General features: G+C 45.3%; 2 protein-coding genes and 1 long non-coding RNA gene across 3 annotated transcripts in view; 2 read left to right on the top strand and 1 right to left on the bottom strand.

Moving 5' to 3' along the window:
- Window positions 1-2614, bottom strand: part of SPATA17 (spermatogenesis associated 17) — a 134183-nt gene extending 131569 nt beyond the window's left edge. The window contains exon 1 of the mRNA XM_049769538.1: window positions 2414-2614. Coding sequence (XP_049625495.1) covers window positions 2414-2481 — 68 coding nt within the window. The 5' untranslated portion in view covers window positions 2482-2614. The remainder of the gene's footprint in view (window positions 1-2413) is intronic.
- The window catches only part of LOC126003365 (uncharacterized), a 1166220-nt gene that overhangs the window by 46849 nt on the left and 1101920 nt on the right, over window positions 1-17451 (top strand). The window lies entirely within an intron of this gene.
- The window catches only part of GPATCH2 (G-patch domain containing 2), a 134049-nt gene continuing 119436 nt past the window's right edge, over window positions 2839-17451 (top strand). The window contains exons 1-2 of the mRNA XM_049769515.1: window positions 2839-2969; window positions 15033-15755. Coding sequence (XP_049625472.1) covers window positions 2914-2969; window positions 15033-15755 — 779 coding nt within the window. The 5' untranslated portion in view covers window positions 2839-2913. The remainder of the gene's footprint in view (window positions 2970-15032; window positions 15756-17451) is intronic.

Raw genomic sequence — 17451 nt, 5'->3', positions numbered from 1 at the left:
CGCCGTTTCACCTCAGAACCGTGGGCTAGACAGGGTGGCAGACGCGTGCTCCGAGCTGGAAGAAAAAGGCCTCATCCTCCATCCCACCATCAGTCAACCTCTTCAGGGGCTGACTTGCTACATCTCTTTTGCAATGGTATCACTTCAACAGGCTTCTAAAATACAGCTCTTGAGCTATACAAAAGAGAATGAAAATATTTATTGGTAGTGTAGTGAAAAACACATGAACCATTAAAAAAAGAGCTTCTGAGGCCAGAGTGATAGTACAGCAGGGAGGGAGTTTGTCTTGCATGTGGCCAACCAGAGTTCAATCTCTGACATCCCAGTGGGGTTCTCAGCACAACAGTGATTCCTGTGCACAGAGCCAGGAATAAGTCCCAAGCACAGCCAAACAAGGTCCAAAAACAAGGAAGGAAGGAAGGAAGGAAAGAAGGAAGGAAGGAAGGAAGGAAGGAAGGAAGGAAGGAAGGAAGGAAGGAAGAAAGGAAGGAAGGAAGGAAGGAAGGAAGGAAGGAAGGAAGGAGAGAGGGAGGGGGAGGGAAGGAAGGAAGGAAGGAGGGAGGGAGGAGAGAAGGAAGGAAGGGAGGAAGGAAGGAAGGAAAGGAGGAAGGAAGGAAGGAAGGAAGGAAGGAAGGAGAGAGGGAGGGGGAGGGAAGGAAGGAAGGAGGGAGGGAGGAGAGAAGGAAGGAAGGGAGGAAGGAAAGGAGGAAGGAAGGAAGGAAGGAAGGAAGGAAGGAAGGAAGGAAGGAAGGAAGGAAGGAAGGAAGGAAAATTTCCAAGTACAATGAGCAGCATACAATGTTCAGTGAATACTTGCTTCATTTCCTCATGGTCATTACCCTTACTATTTTTAATGCCAGTAAGTTGTAACAGCTGGTGAAAATTAGGAGAACTTATTTCATATTTGCCTGTTAAAAATACAGGGTGCCACCATTTCTAAGATACTATTTTTCTACCTATGCCTAGAGAGAATCTATTTACTCTTTAGCTACTTTGAGGATGTTTATTTAAAACAAGACAAATGATGGATGAACAGACTCCGATGGGACTAGCAAATAATTCTTGTGCAGTTATATTCTAGGAACCATGATTAATACTAGGGGGAGCTGATTAACCTAGGAGCCCCAACCGATGCTCTCCATGGCATGTATTAGAATGAGGTGGGGACTATCTTTGCCCAAGATTATTAACAGCAGCAGGATTGTAATCCTGCATTTCCTCCTTTGCAGTGAGGGAGAAGCGAAAGGAGCTAACTGCTACAAGACCAATCCTGTGAATGTGTGCTTCCTTCCTTTCCTTTTCCCTGCCCTGTTCTACTTCATTCCTTTGGAGAGTCTCCTAAATTGCAAGAATTTGCCTGGCACTGCTTTCCAAAGGCCAAGTTTTAAGAGTTAGAGAAGTTACTGAGTAGTTCGGGACTACTCCTGGCTCCATCACTTTACTCTTTTGCCAAGACTCAAGCCAAGTCAATCCCAAATTCATCCCAAATTCACTGCAACCTGGTCTGGAGCTGGAGTCGTGGTGGTATCAGTGCTGATGTCTTTCAGATCCCTCTAGGTCCATTTCAGAGTTGGATCCTTCTTCCTTGGATGAGAGTCAATTGAAGGAGATCAGTGAGTACCAGAAATGCAAAGCGCAGTGGTCGAATGCCAGAGGTTTCAAATCTCCAGGTTCATGTTCACATCTGGCCCTGTTCAAGGGTGCGGGGAATTCTGGGTTGTCCCCACCTGGGGCCATGTAGCATTTCCAAGCGGGGAAAATCGGATTTTCCCTTGGGGGGGAGGAAAAAAGGGCCATACTTCCATCACTCTTCCAGCAAGCATCGGAAGCTGGGAATCTCTGGATCCCCAGTGGGCACCTGGGAGGAGAGGTGGCATCCACCCCTTCCCTGGAGAAATCAAGATTTAGGGCAGCGTTTTTCAACTAGTGTGCCATGAGATACTGTCTGGTGAGCCGTGGGAAAAACTCCAATTTCATCCGTAACATGAGGCTTCGGCTTACAAATAAACCAATCATTAGATTATTTCATAATAAAGAAAACGTAAAATAATCTATTTGTGTTTATTCGATTCCTATTCAAGAGAATTACTTTCTATATAGTCAATATAGGCACAGAGTTAAGATTTCTTTTAGCATTTTCTAATTGTGGTGTGCCTCGTGATTTTTTTATAATAATTTTTATTTTGACCAAGGTGGATTACATATCTTTCACAGTAATATTTTAGGTGTGATTTTTTTTTTCATAAAAAAAAGTGCGCCTTTGCACAAAAAAGTTGAAAAAAAAAAACAAAAACAAAACAAAACACACTAATTTAGAGGAACCAGGGCAGCTTCCCCTGTCGTGGGATGTTTGGAATTTGAAGCAGCCAAGTTGCCGCTGAGAAAGAATAAAGCAAGCGGGGGCCCGACTCACCTGCTCCTGTAATAGTACTGGCGGCCCAGGCTCCGGGCCCGCGCCTGCAGCCGGGCCAGCGTGGCCATGGACCGAGAGGACGCTTTAGCGGGCGCTTGAGCATCCCCCGGTCTCCATGGCAACGGGGACGCACGCTCCAAGAGCGCGTGGACCTGGAGAAGAGGAGGAGGGCACAGGCGACTCAATTCTGCGGAAGCTCCAATGTCGGGGGTCTCGCGGACGAGCCCCTGCGTATCCGAGGCGGTAGATGTAAAGTTGGGGTGTAGATGCGGGCAGATTGAGGATGCGGAATCCCCCACCGAGTTCCGTGGGCCCCGCGGTGCTGCCCGCGAACTTCCGGTCCCGCCCCCTCACTTCCGGCGCGGCGGCGCCACCACATGCGGCAGCTGTGCCCGTCCGGGCCGCGGCGGGCCGGGGCGGGCGTCGGGCGGGCCGGGGGCGGCGGGGCTCAGACCCGAGCCTCGAGGCCGGCCGCGGGTCCCCCCCCGCGGGTGTCGTTGATGTTCGGGGCTGCCGGGCGCCCAGCGATCGGAGCTGCAGCTCCCGGGAACAGCTGGTGAGGCGAGCGGCCCGCGGGGTGGCAAGCAAGCGCCTGAGTTGCGGGGAGAAGGAAGGGGTGGCCGGGGTGGAGTGGGGGTGCAAGAGAGGAAATCGGTGGATGGGGGTGAAGGGGGTACGTTCTGCAGGGACTGTGCCACCACCAGACTCGACTAGGCACACCAGAACTCCTTCTCCAGGCCAGACGCAGATGGAGGAAGGTGTGGCGGTGCGTGCAGAGCTGGGTGAGGGCTTGCACCCCAACTCACCCGTCTTTTCCCAGGGCTTGCAGAGGGGCCCTCGCTTCCGAGGGGTGCAAACTCTGTACCCCCGTCCCACTCACAGCAGCAGCACACTTGTTATACGGACGAATCGAGTGTCCTCGCCGTTTTCTCTTCCTGTAAGCCCCTTCTTAAATTCCTAAATTCTCCTTTTAGACCCTATTTCCCAGCCCAGAAATTTCAAGTTGAGGAAGTTGAGCAGTGAAGTCCTCCCAATCTGTCTCTGTCTGTCTCTCTCCCTCTCTCCTCTTTCTCTGTCTCCTCTCACTATTCTCTTCTCTCTCTTCTGTCTTCTCCCTCTCTCTCTCCTGTCTCACATACACACAACACTCTCCTCTCTTAACTCGGTCTCTCTTCTTTTCTCCCCCTCCCAAGTCTGTCTATCTGCAGGTGCTTTCTGTACCGATTGAGAAGTGTGTGTGTGTCCCCTGAAAAGTTGAGAGAGGATTAAGTGCAGGGGGTACGGGGCTGTCCCACCTCTCCCCTACCTGCCCTGCCCCCTCTCCCCTGATCCTCCTACCTCCTTGGATTATGGAGACTGCCCAGAGCACCTTCACTGCAGCATACACAGTGAACCCCTGTGACAGCACACACCGGTCCCCTCAGCACAGTCTTTGTTGAAGCCCTTCCTCATACCTGGTCCAGGATCTCAAGGCACCTCCCTCACTAAAGAGTCTGGTGGCAAGCCTCCTTCCTCTAGGGTGCCTGTTCTCTTGGCTCACCCTGGTCCTTCTGTCACAGTAGAAGCAGTGAGAGCAACCCAACCAGCAGAGGGGTGAATCCAGTCCTGAGTAGTGGCTCTGAGCCTCCAGCAACACGAGGCAGATATTTCCATATCTTGATTTCTCAGAGTATTTTTTGCAGCACTGACTAACTGAGGAGCTTCTTGCCAGATAAGTTTTTTGATTGGGACCAGATCATTCTTTTTTTTTTTTTTTTTTTTTTTCGTTTTTGGGCCACACCCCGTGACGCTCAGGGGTTCTCCTGGCTCTTCGCTCAGAAGTCGCTCCTGGCTTGGCTTGCGAGGGACCATATGGGACACCCAGGGATCGAACCTCGGTCCATCCTAGGCTAGCGCAGGCAAGGCAGACACCTTACCTCTAGCGCCACCCCGCCGGCCCCAGGACCAGATCATTCTTGAGCTCCTTTCAGAGTGAATGAACCTATGGCTAGACTTCACTATTTTTGTTTTCTAGAGTTGCACTTGACTGTGCTCAGGGGTCACTCGAGGCAGGCTAAGGTGACCATATGGGGTGCTAGGGATTGAATTGGATCAGATAGCTGGCGAGCAAGTGCACTGCCTGTTGTACTATTGCTTGGTCCTCTATTCTCCTTTTGAGTTGTCATGTTTTCCTGTATCAAAGTGGGGAATCATTTTCCCCCCTATTCTAATGAACTTTGGGGGATGGGGAAGGGAGCAATGGAATACTCTCAACAGTACTTAGGGCTACTCCTGGCTCTGTATTTGGGCTAGGCTCTTGTTTTTGACCCATCTTAACCACTGTACTATCTTCCCAGCCCTGAACCATTTTGTTTCTTAGTGGTGAAGAAATAATCACAGAATGCAGCACACTGGTCTTTTAGCACCACGTTGGCATTCCTGTATACTGGCTGACATCCCATCTGTAAAGCAAGACCTAACATATTTCTATTCCCCCTAGTTCCCATTCCAGGGCTCCCTTTTCCTGAAATTTCACCATTCTGATTCATGTCTAGGGAGGGAAGTAAGACACTGAAAACTGTACTGCATGGACTGGTTCCTACTGAGATTTCTGTGTATAAACAGCAGAACATCTGCATCTCTTCTCCTCTACCTAGGTCATGATTAGGCCCCTCAGTACAGAGACACTCTTTTAGCTTTCTTTTGAAAAAGTTTTGGTCCTGTTCCCACTTGATAGCATACAACTCATCCTTGTTTCTCTTTGCATTTAATAGAGTACGATGCCTGGCACTCAAGTGTTTTGATTGATATTCTTTTATTAGTTTTGTGGTTGCTGGGGATTGAAGCCAGAAACACATCCATGACAAGGCTGTGGATGTCAAGCCTCTGCAACATTCCTGGCCTTGAGTAAAATCCTTACAATCATGTTAAGCACAGAGAGATAGGATAGCATGTAGGGTGCTTGTCTTGATGCCTCCCACTATGATTTGATCCCTGGCTCAACACATGATCCAGTGAGCACCACCAGGAGTGATCCCTGAACAGAGACTGGAATAAGCTGTCAGCACTGCTGGGTCTAAGACCCTACCCCCATCAAAAAAGGCTTAAGTTTTTTTTTGGGGGGGGTCACACCCAGTGGTGCTCAGGGGTTACTTCTGGTTCTGCACTCAGAAATTGTTCCTGGCAGGCTTAGGGGAAGCATATGGGATGCTGAGGATGGAACCCAGGTACATTGAGGGTCAGGTGTATGCAAGGTAAATGCCCTACCACTGTGCTATCACTCAAACCCCAGGGTTACGTTCTTGAAAATGAAACTATTGAAAGAACCATCATTGTTCTACTAAAGCAGGGGTCTCAAACTCACGGCCCACGGGCCGCAAATGACCCTCCGTACAACATTTTGTGGCCCTGCCCTAGAGGAATCTTTTTTTGTTTTGTTTTGTTTTGTTTTAGTTGTTTGGGTCACACCCCCCAATGTTCAAGGCTTACTACTGACTTTGTACTCAAGGATCACCCTGACTTTGCCTCCTGCGACCCGCAGGTAAATTGAGTTTGAGACCCCTGTACTAAAGTATTTAACTCAATGTATTGTCTTCCTGTCATTCTTGTTGGTATTTTGATCGCCTTTAGGTCTAGCTAAATACAGGGTGAAAAAAAGACATATTTTTAAAAGATCTGTCTTTTGCTTTTGGTCTGAAACTCAAATTTCATACTGTCAGGTTTACATTAGGTTTCTGGCCAGTGTGTGATTTTGGCAGGAGCTTATCTATCTGGGTTCGGCTTCTCAGCATCTTTGGCCAGTTGCAGATCCACATCAGCTAGTTGGCCTTCGACTGTCATATTCATCTACCATACAGTTTAGATGCCAGGGCCTGTTGACATTGTGTCATGGAGGTATCTGGATTTTCTAGTTTTTATCAAGTCATATTTTTGGTTTTTTTCATTATGGACATATGACTCGTTACCATTGGTTGCTTCATCCCTAGATTTAGGATCTGAACAATCTCTGATTTGGAGTAATTGTAGTGAATAGCCGTTTAACTTCCTTTTCATTCCTCTTAGAAGCCCAGACTATACCATGCATTGCAACATTATTAAGCAGGTCCTTTATAGAAAGCCCTCGTTTTTCTCTATCCATAGATCTCACTTTCCCACACAATCTCTGACATGTGGTGAAGGGTATCAGTGAGACTTGGGAGAAATAATATATTTCTTTTAGACTTAATTTGGACTTGTTTTACACTTTACTTTTTCTTTCACTTAGTTTGTTCCTGTGGAAGTCACACTTTGATAGCAACATGGATTCTCTGTTTTGAATGATCCTCAAGCTCCTGAACTGAGGAGGTGGAAACACGTAGGGAGGTCCTCAGTCTTCATGACTGATGGGTGGCTGATGCAGGGGCCTATGCAATAGTAGAACTTTGCAAGTATTATTTGTGTCTCTGTTGCCAAGTCACTGGGATAAAGAGGAAAGTAAGAAGCATGTCCCACAGGGATGTCATGACTGAGTATCAGCGAGCGCTGAGTTGGGTTCCTTGGGGAATTTTTCCTTCATGTGGGAAATACACTTTCCTCCTTGCTTGAACACTCATAAGATTCCCAGGCCCAGGTGAGATACCCAAAGCTCATGAGCTTTTCTATCATGGTGTTTCTAGATTTTCTTCTTAGGTTCCTTTTCTGAGACATTTTCTGGACATTTCATGCAGGCCATTGGCTAAAATCCATCTGCCTGCTCCCCTCATCCCTGTTTTCTCCCTGAGGTGGGACCTTGTCTGAGGCCTTTGCCTAAAGTAGATGTCATCTGCTTTGCAATAATTATGCCTCTCTGGCAGTTCTCACTCTTCTCAGAGAAGCCCTTCAAGGGAGAGGGGTTGTCCCCCCCCCCCATTTTTTAAAATAAATTTATTTAAAGAAAATGTATCACATAGTTTGCATAACTAATTGTAATATGTTTGTTTCAGGATGACAGAAGGCGAAGTTATTAAAAAATAGAAATTAGAAGATCTAAAAAAAAGAAACGGAAAAAGAAGGGGAGAGTTCATTAACAGTTATATTCGTGAAATTGTTGTATCACTAATAAAGTCATTAATACAATAAGTAGCAGATTTAGAACGCTCTTTTTTAAAGATATGAGATATACTAAAAAAACCAACAATGTGTATTTGTGGCAGTTATTGTTGTTTGCATAGGCACAGCAAAATATGGAAGAAATTTGAGGGAAAAATCTTTGGCTTAAAAGCAGGGAAATCTTACCCCTGAAGTATTTTGACATAAGACCAACTCCAGGCTCCAGGAATACTATGTTGTTGAACCCTTTAATCATCTTCTGTGATCCCCAAAACAGCTCTTCACCATCAATTGTTGCTGTCAGGTTTCTGTAGTTATAGATCCTGGTTTCTGTACAGGTCCTATGTCAAAATCTGGGTGGTATGTAGCATCTTCTGGTTTCATCTCACCATTAGGTAGCATTGGAAAGAATTCTGCTCTGAAAGCAGACTATTGCTGTATCATGAAAGCAGATTATTGCTGTTCCTAGGTTGTCAGGGTGTTATAAGGACTGTCTTTGGAGTAAGTCAGTTCCATGGTGTGGTGGGGTCTTCCTTGGTAGAATTTTTATTCCTGGTGATATGTAGGAGACCCTTTGTTTCTGTAGATGGTATCTGGGTTCGGGGCGAATGGTCAATGCCGATAAACAGAAGTCTAAGCCAAGCCACTATGCTAAGTGTTCAGGATGTAAGATCTCACTGCAGTATAAAATGTTGTGTTCTTATCTCTATTAGGTAAGATGTTGTTTGTATATGTAAACTTTTTCCATTTTAATGTGCCTATGCAAAAAGGAACAATGCCACAAGGTATTACTTGTGCATGTGGGGGCCAAGGAATCAGGACCAACAATCCCCATAACCTTTTTCTTAAATGTCCTTTACACAAAGACATGTCTACTAGAATTCCATACTAAACAGATCCTAAGGATGGGGGAGATTGCCTCTATATAAGATGATAATCAATGCCTACTAAAAGAATGTATCTAAAGAGATGTTCAAAGGAGATTTGTAGGTCCTCTTTACATCTTTTGAAGTAAGAGGGGAAGAGGTAAGATCCAGAGCGCAGCTTCAGCCTGTGATTTGGTTTTGTGTTGTCTGGGAAAGATGGCTTCCAGCGGTCACATATCAGAAAGTATCCTCAAGTGGGAGACTTCTCAGCCCCCTACTCATAGCAAGCAAAAGTTCATGGTGAAGGGAGGTGAAGGGAGAGGGGCTGCCTAGAATAAATCAATAGCAGCTGAATGTTAGTTTCTTTTCATGTTGAGAATCTATCTTTTCATTTTGGGAGCTGGTTGGCATCTGGCTGGGGTGGGGAAACGTTCTGCTTTGGAGGAGTTAAGTACTGAAAGTGAAAAAGGTTAAATGTGGAGAAATAACATGGAGGGCTAGAAAAGGGTTTGTAGGATGGTGAGCAAAGAGGGGAAGGAGGGGTTATCTATGATCAGGGAGAGAACATTATACAACATAGACATTATATCTATTGTAGATGGACATTAAACTGACATTGTATGGCTAACACATGCACTCATTCACATATTTCAGCAGCCACAGAAATTGATATGTAGATTACATTTAAAAAATTGACCCAGGTGATATGGGACAGAACACTTCATGGGAAAAAAGAAAAGAAGAAGAAGAAGAAAAGAGTAAAGCTGGCAAGTCTAATGTAAAGGTTTTCTTTTTTTTTTTCTTCCTTAGGCCAATCATGATTGGTGAGGGTGAACACAACTGGAGAAAGGTTTCATATATTAAGTTCTGTATAGAGGATTCTTAAAAACAATCAGTTTTCAAGTCTAAAAAAACGAAGTAATATGGTAATTCGCACTGTATGGGGAGACTCTATCATGAAATTGATATTATATCTATTACAGACAAACATTAAACTGTCTATAATATGGCGAACATATACACCATGCTTATATATCAACAGACTCTAAGGATTGATCCATACGTTTCCATTGAAAAGCTGACCCAGGTGAAATGGGACCAGTCTGCCTAAGCTGGGCTGAAGTGGGAAGGCTGCCTTTGGTTTTGTTGGAAGGCTTAGTTCCAGGCTCTGTCGCCTAGCTCCCCTTACAGAGGCTTCCCCATCCTTTGTTGAGAGAAGATTCAGTGCTGGTGCTGAGGGTGGGGGCCTTTGTGGAAGGCCTGGCTCACCTCAGTGGAAGGAGAGAATGGCTTATGGTCCCTTTCCCCATCCCCACCCCTGGACTGAGGTGGGAAGGTTGCCTATGGTCCTGTTGGAAGGCTTAGTTCTAGGGGTCTGTCACCTAGCTCTGCCCAAGAGGCTTCCCCATCCTCAGTTGAGTGAAGATTTGGTGCTGGCGCCCCCCCCCACCCCTATTTTGGGTAAATGACCAGAATCCTAAGATCAGTAAGAATTCAGAGTCTTCAGGTCCTTGAGTACAGAATTGAGGTACCTGACTCACAGCTTCGACTCAAATGAAGGTTCTCGCTAGTTGCCCCACCCCCACTCTATTTTATGTTTATTGCCTGATATTACGGGGAGTGGCCCTTCATCTTTGATATGTTGGAGGATAAGCTGGCCTCCTCTGCCACAAGCTGCCTCTTCTGTAAAAGAGAGAGGTGGCCTCTCATGGACAAGCCGAGGTAGGTCAGAGAGGTTCAAAAGGAGGTTGTATCACCATTTTAAGTTAGGGTAGGTAAAATGAGTGTCCTCATCCATCTAAGTGTCAGTTTAGTAGTAGTAGGCTCTGAGAAAACCTGCTGGAGCAGTGACAGCATTAGTTCAAGATCTTTTGACATTTTGTCAGTGAGGAAGCACATACTTGGATTCCTATGAAGAGGAGAGAGAGAATCAGAGAAGAGAGAGATGGAGGAGAGTGAGGGAGAGAGAAACAGATTGACCTATATCAAATTCAAGATCCTTCTTTTGGCTTCTCTTGTGTCCCTGCAGTTCCAATAGTGGTCTTCAGCCACCAGTTCTTGACCAAGTCTCAGGCTGCAGATATAGACCGGTAGAAAACCACTCTGGTTTTAGCTATTGTCTGTGAATCAGGGTTCAGGACAGGTCTGTGTACAGGGTTCCCAAAGGATGAAGCCTCCTTCATTAGAATGTTGACCTCATGAAGGTTCTTCTAAACCAGGATAAGTGTTTCATTGCCCATTGTGACGCTCTGTGGCATGGAGGACTCTTGGGAGATGCTCTGTTGACTGCACCTTGGTAGTGCCAACCCGCCTTCATGTTCTGTAAGCCCCAAGCGAGCTTCCTTGAGCCTCACCTTCTTTGAGTGGCGGGTGAGGAATTTCAGTGCCGCTCTCCACTGAAAACATTCAAATGACAGAGCCATAAACATAGGTTTCTTCACTTCAATTGTTAAAAGCCAATGAGATTTGTATTAGCAATAGTTAACTTATTTGTAGCTATGGATTAACTTGAGGAAATTTAGTAAAAAGTGGTAAGCTAGATTTTTAGAGATGAAGAGAGAATTTCTCCCTTATACTAATGTGACCAATAGCATTGATTTCATTCCTTGTCTCCCTCCTTTTTATCTTCCTGCCTTCTTTTCCTGCCTGTCTGCCTGCCTTCCTTCCTTTCTTCCTTCCTTCCTTCCTTCCTTCCTTCCTTCCTTCCTTCCTTCCTTCCTTCCTTCCTTCCTTCCTTCCTTCCTTCCTTCCTTCCTTCCTTCCTTCCTTTCTTCCTTCTTTCCTTTCATCTGTTAGCCTTTAGTTATTTAGCCTTTAGTAAGGCTACTTGTTTATCAATAAAATTGTTTCATTCAGCACACACACTTATCTTCTGTATCTCTTGCATGGTTAACAGCATCCAGAAGAAGAAATTGTTCTCTAGTTTTTAATACATGCTACATTTCCCCCTTCAGAAAGAGTGGGTCTTGCTAAGTGGAGGAAGAGATTGTAGGCAGTTAAGTGATTGGGTCGTCTCTTTCCTAGCTTTCTGGAGGTTTTCTATACCTGGTTGTCTGTCATTGATAGCTTTTAGGCCATCAGACAACTCAGATTTGTTTGGGGGATACTTTGAAGATGAAAGCCGGAACCAAGTCAGCTTCCCGATTCTTTTCCTTTGAACCTCAAAAATCTACTGAATGAAAACCTTTTACTCAGTGCCATATTTTGTACATTAACTGACTTTTCTTACTCTGGGAGGACAACATTTTAGGCCAGTACTTTAAAAGAGTTGTTTATTGTTTGGTGCTAAGGAAACCAAAAACAGCATTTTACTCACTTTGCTGGATGAGTAGGAAATCTCTGAACTTTACTAAAATTTGGTCTTTAAAGCTCTGAGGGCTTAAAAAAAAATAAGGATTCTTTTTAAGGTAAGTTAAGTATCATCAGGTTGCTCTCCAGTTTGAAAATTATTTAAAAAATATTTATTTATTGGTGAGGATCCTGAGGCGTAGGCCACCCTGATGAGGATGTTTAAGGGCTACTCCTGACCTGGATTGTAGGGGGTACTGGGTATCCAACTTGGGTCTCCTACTTGCAAAGTATGCATTCAGCATATCTTTGAGTCTCCTATAATACTCTTTTAGGGCCAGAGAGATCATATAGCAGTATAGTGCTTGTGCTGGTTTGATCCCAGAACCACACATTTCTCTGCACTCCACCAAATGTGATCCCTCAACACAGAGCTAGGAGCTAGCCCAGAGCACCACTGGTGTGAGCCAAACTCCCATATCCCTTCCCTGATGATTCCCGACCCCCACAAAAGAAAATAAAAGTCTTTTGGATCAAGAATTTCAGTGCTGTGGTCTTGGAGAGAGCTACCAGGACCCAGAAAATAAAGGCAATGTTGAATATCTGGTCGTCTTATGGAATCCCAAGACCACATAACTTTAGGTTGGCCTGAGAAGTGGAAGGGAGGTGGCTGGGTTGAATATTTGTGTTTCCTGAGCTAGGGGTTCCTGGTTGAATCAACTTTCCATAGTTTGCTTGGTTGAAACTGAAAGGGAAAAATGTCTTTTTAACCCTGACCCTCTTAACTTTTGTTTTTAAACTCTGGGTTTTTCTAGGATCTTAAAAATAGTTTTTAATTTATTAGTGTGATGCTGGGAAATAAATTAGACAATGTTGTTAAGATTGATTTTGGGGCCGGAGAGATAGCATGGAGGTAAGGCGTTTGCCTTTCATGCAGGAGGTCATCGGTTCGAATCCCGGTGCCCCATATGGTCCCCTGTGCCTGCCTGGAGCAATTTCTGAGCCTGGAGCCAGAAATAACCCCTGAGCACTGCCAGGTGTGACCCAAAAATCACACAAAAAAAAAGATTGATTTTATTTTTTCTTGAAAACCATGAATAAAATCAAACCAGACTGATACCACTTTAATGATGTTAGAAATTGAATTTTCATAGGAATAGTACTTGTTATATTTTATTAAACTATATTAGCTGCAGCAATAATTTTTAAGTGAAAAATCTTATGTGGATGAAGCATTCCTGAAGTCCCCCCCTCTTTTTAAGTATTAGGGCAATATTTTTCTTTCTGGAATTAAGCACTGAATTGTAACTTCCAAAACAGCTTGCAACTTGAGTAGGAGATTATTTTCACTCACTGAATTTATTTCACATTGGTGCTTAGAATGACCCATTCACCCATTGGAAGGAAAACTGTATCTCCAAAGAGTTTTCAGCAGAAAAAACTAGGCGATGTGAGACCAAGTTGTACCATCGACTTCTAGAGGGCCTAGCTGCAGTATTAATATTCAGATCATAGATGCTTCAGACTTCATTTCTCCTAAAGAAAGTATTAAAGGAAAAGGAAAGCACTGCAGTGAAGGGGACCCCACAAGATAAAGGTCACTGGGTAGTAGTAGAACTGAAAGACTCCATTGGACTTGTCTCTGGAGCTTCAGGAGGCAATACTTGTTTGGGCTTTAATGGTAATTTTAATATGGCACTAATTTTGATTTAATTTGTCAATTAATTAAAAACTATTTTATTACTTATTGATGTTGGGTGTACACCCAACATTGCTCTGAGGCTGCTCTGTACAGGTGTAGTTTTAATCTTCCCACGTTTTGTAACTGTCCCCTGCAACTCACTGCTCTTCATCTCTGTCTCTGTTCTCAGAGAGTCCCTAGCACTGTAATAGAAAACAGTGTGATTGGTGCTCAGGAAGGACCCACGTGGTGGAAGGAAGCTGTGTGTGAACCTTGAAGGCAAAGGGGAAGGCCCTGTGGGATCCGTATGTTTATTGTCAGGATAGTGCTAAGATAAGCCAGTAGGAAGTTGATTGATGGAGTTTTCCTGCAAGACAGGGATCCCTATAGACCAGATGAGACTAGAATGTGGCTCACTATTGCTCACTCTCAACTGCTTTCCTTCTCAGCAAATGCTCTTTATGAAACATTTCTCCTTAGAAAATTTTCTCCTTAGAGAAAGTGACTGATCCCCATGCCTGCCATAGGCCCTAGAAATCAGAGTGATAGCACAGTGGGAGGGCATTGCATGTTGCTGACCCAGATTCTATCCCTATCATCACTGAGGTTCCCCTGAACCTACCAGGAGTTTGATTCCTGAGTGACCCAGGAATAACCCCTGAGCATCTCCAAGTGTGGCCCCAAAACAAATGAAATTTTTGAAAAAAATCAAGGATCTTAATTGTTGAGATTTTCATCTCTCTGTGCTCCTAGAACTTACTTGGTCTGCAAAGTGAGTATCCAGGAAAGGTGCACATTTGGATCATGAAATATCTGGAGCCGGAGTGATAGTACAGCGGATGTTTGCTTTGCACGTGGCACTCGAGTTTCAAATCTGGCATTTTATGTGATTTCCTGAACTTGCCACAAGTGATTGATTTCTGAGCACAGGAGTAAACCCTGAGCATTGCCGGGTGTGGCCCCCAAACCAAAATAAAATAAAATACCTGGTCTGGATTGGCTATCCTGCCAACTCATTTAATATCTTTGGGAGTTGGGTCTGAAGAGGATCGTTTACCACTGTCCAAAGTACTCAAACAAATGCACATGTTTCTCTCTAATGGGCAAGTCTCTACCCTCTGTCATTGGCTGGCAGGTTGGTCTGTATATAAAAAGGCCCATCGATGCTTAGTTATGGTTTCTAAACCATAAACATGTTTTTCTCTTAGCAGAGACCCTTACTGCTCTAGCATAAGGACAGGAGTAGATGACAGACCAACCAGTAATATGAATAGAACCAGCTTTTCTGTTAATTCCACAACAAACCATCCAATATTTGGCTTTTCCATTGCTGCTCATGCATTTCTCTCTGGAAGTAATACCAGTGCTTCGTGCTTTAAACCAGAGAAATGGCTTAAATGAGCCTGAAATTCTGTTGCTGTGGTAGTTTGGGTTGAGCATCGATATGACTTTCAAACAGATCTTTGTTGCCACTTAACTACCATTAAGAGTGGCTTGCCTAATGGCATAAATTAGGCCACATTCTCCAAGTGAGTGCTTACTCCTTTTCTCCTGGGGAGAAAGAGGAACAATGGGGGGGGGGGGTTTGTGTACTCTGTATTTATTTATTTAAATAAGGCAGATTTCTAGCTGGGGTGTGGAAAGGAGAAAGAGGACTGTATGAGTTTGGGGGGCCCTGAATGAGGGCAATGTGGCCCCTTACTGCCCTCTTTCTGTCCTGTCTCCTTTGGCAATGCAGGCATTTCAGCCGGACCATGGAGGAGTTGGTACATGACCTTGTCTCAGCCCTGGAGGAGAGCTCAGAGCAGGCCCGCGGGGGCTTTGCGGACACGGGTGACCATTCTCGAAGCCTCTCCTGCCCACTGAAGCGTCAGGCAAGAAAGCGCAGAGGACGGAAGCGCCGATCCTACAATGTCCACCACCCCTGGGAGCCAGGCCATGGTCTAAGCGAGGGCTCGGACTCCAGCGTGGAAGAGCCCAGCCGGGACCCCTATCGGGAGGCACATAGTCATAGCAAGAAGGACCACAGCGACTCTGATGACCAGATGCTGGTTGCCAAGCGGCGGCCCTCTGCTGGTTTGAACAACAACGTCCGGGGAAAGCGACCCTTGTGGCACGAGTCCGATTTCGCCGTGGACAGCCTAAGTGGCCGGACTTGGCGACGGCGGCGGAAGGTGAAGCGCATGGCTGTGGACTTCCCGCAGGAGGTGGCCAGCAAGCGGGTCACGGCCCAGCCCCTGGATGGCTGCCGGGACCAGACCATGGCGCATGACGACGGCACCTGCCAGGACCAGGAGTTGCCCAAGACCAAAGTCAAGAAGCGGAAACTGAAGGCAGCCAGACCTGGGCCCCGGGGCCAGGACGAGGGCGTGGTGCTGGAGAGCGAGGATGCCAGCCAGCCGGGCAAGGACAAGATGGAATTCGAAGAGCAAAAGGTGTTGGATGAACTCATGAGTGAAAGGTGCCTTTTCCATTCTCCTATCTTGTCCGTGTGTGTGTGTGTGTGTGTGTGTGTGTGTGTGTGTGTGTGTGTGTGTGTGCGCACGCGCGCGCATCGGTGGGCAGGGGGGCTTTGTATTTTAATTAATTTCTCTTCGGAATAATTATAAATGAAACCAGTGCGGCCTGGCGGTTGGCACCATGTTTTTTTTTTTTTTTATTTTCTGGTGATTTACGATGTTTAGCACCAAGCAAAATTGCTTATTTGATTTACACCAAGTCTTGGGATTGTGTTATAATGACTTAATTTTCAGCTCCGAAGTGAAGCGGAAATGGATTTTCAATGGGAAAGTGCTCTTTGGAACAGCCACACATTTGTAATGCTAAGGAAGGGGGTTGTATAACGCTTAGGAAGGGGGGTATCTATAATTGTTTCTTGGTTTCATTATAGAGCTTTTAAGCCTTTGGGTCTTTTTTTTTTAAACTCTGGTTCCAGAGATTTAGAAGTTGATTCCTTTTGACAAGGAAGAACTTGATGTTAGGAAGTCTACAGGTTGCTTGGAAGTGATCTTGATGAGTTAGAAAACCCAGCTTCCACTCTGTTTACACCTCATCTTGTCCAGAGAGATGAGTAGGTAGGGGACCAGTGGCAGTTAGTCTAATCTCTTCACTTTAGAACTTGACCATACACTGCTGCTGTGCTGATAGCTACTTAGTAATTTGTCAGGATCGAAAGGTAAGTGATCACTTTGTACGTAGTTCAAAGGCTACTGGGGGGTGGGGGAGGAGAGGGGAGGAGGGGAGGAGAGGGGAGAGGAGAGAAGAGGAGAAGAGAGAGAGAGAGAGAAAATGGGTTAAGGTACTTGCCTGATGGGGGTGGGGGGAGAAAGGGAGAGAACAAGGAGAGAGAATAAATGAGAGAACAGGCAGCCTAAGATGCTTGCCTGTATTGCTACCAAGCTGGGTTTGAGCACAGCCCGAATGAACTTAACCCCACTCACTCCTCCAGAGAAAAAAGAAATGAAAAAGTATTAACAAGGTTCATAATTTTAGGCATCTCCTTAAATCTAAAGGCAGCACAGTGATCCAAACAAAAGAATCTTTCTTTAAAATGGTGTGGGACAGAATAATCTAGTATAGGATGGGTGTTATTTGCATTGCAGAAATGACTTGCTTTGGAGCTTGGACCCAACTCAGTGGCTTCTAAGTATCCCTAGAGACCAGAGTTGGACCTGGCAAAATTTTGTAGAAAAAAAGTCTTTTGAGTAGAGTTGATTTTTGACCAGATTGTTTCAGGAAGTAAAGGTGTATATACTCAAAAAATAAAAGTCTTTTTTGGGAAGGCTTTGAAGAACTGCTGGGCAATGCTTTCTGACCCAGAAAGTTGCCGGATTCTTCTGGGATCCTGCCTGCCCTACATGACTTGATGACCATACAGCCTGCTTGAAATGATTATCTTGGCACCTGGCTGGGCTGGAAGGCGGGCGTGTGGCAGCGAGATAAGTGCTTCATTCTGGATTATTCTCAGATTCCCTGCTCCCGAGATTGATTGCACCGGCCCCTCCTTTCTGGATTGTCTGTCTTTTATTGACAGGCATCCCGCTAGAAGAGAAATGAGATAAAAGCTGCTTCCTTCTTTTCCCCTGTCAAAAATATTCGAACTTGAGTTGGTGCCTCCAACCGTCCCTTCACATACACACACTCCAAACCTAGGCCCA

The sequence above is a fragment of the Suncus etruscus genome, chromosome 3 (assembly GCF_024139225.1).
Source record: "Suncus etruscus isolate mSunEtr1 chromosome 3, mSunEtr1.pri.cur, whole genome shotgun sequence".
NCBI lineage: Eukaryota > Metazoa > Chordata > Mammalia > Eulipotyphla > Soricidae > Suncus > Suncus etruscus.
The sequence above is the reverse complement of the archived record's forward strand: the minus strand, read 5'-3'. Positions and strand labels throughout refer to the sequence as shown.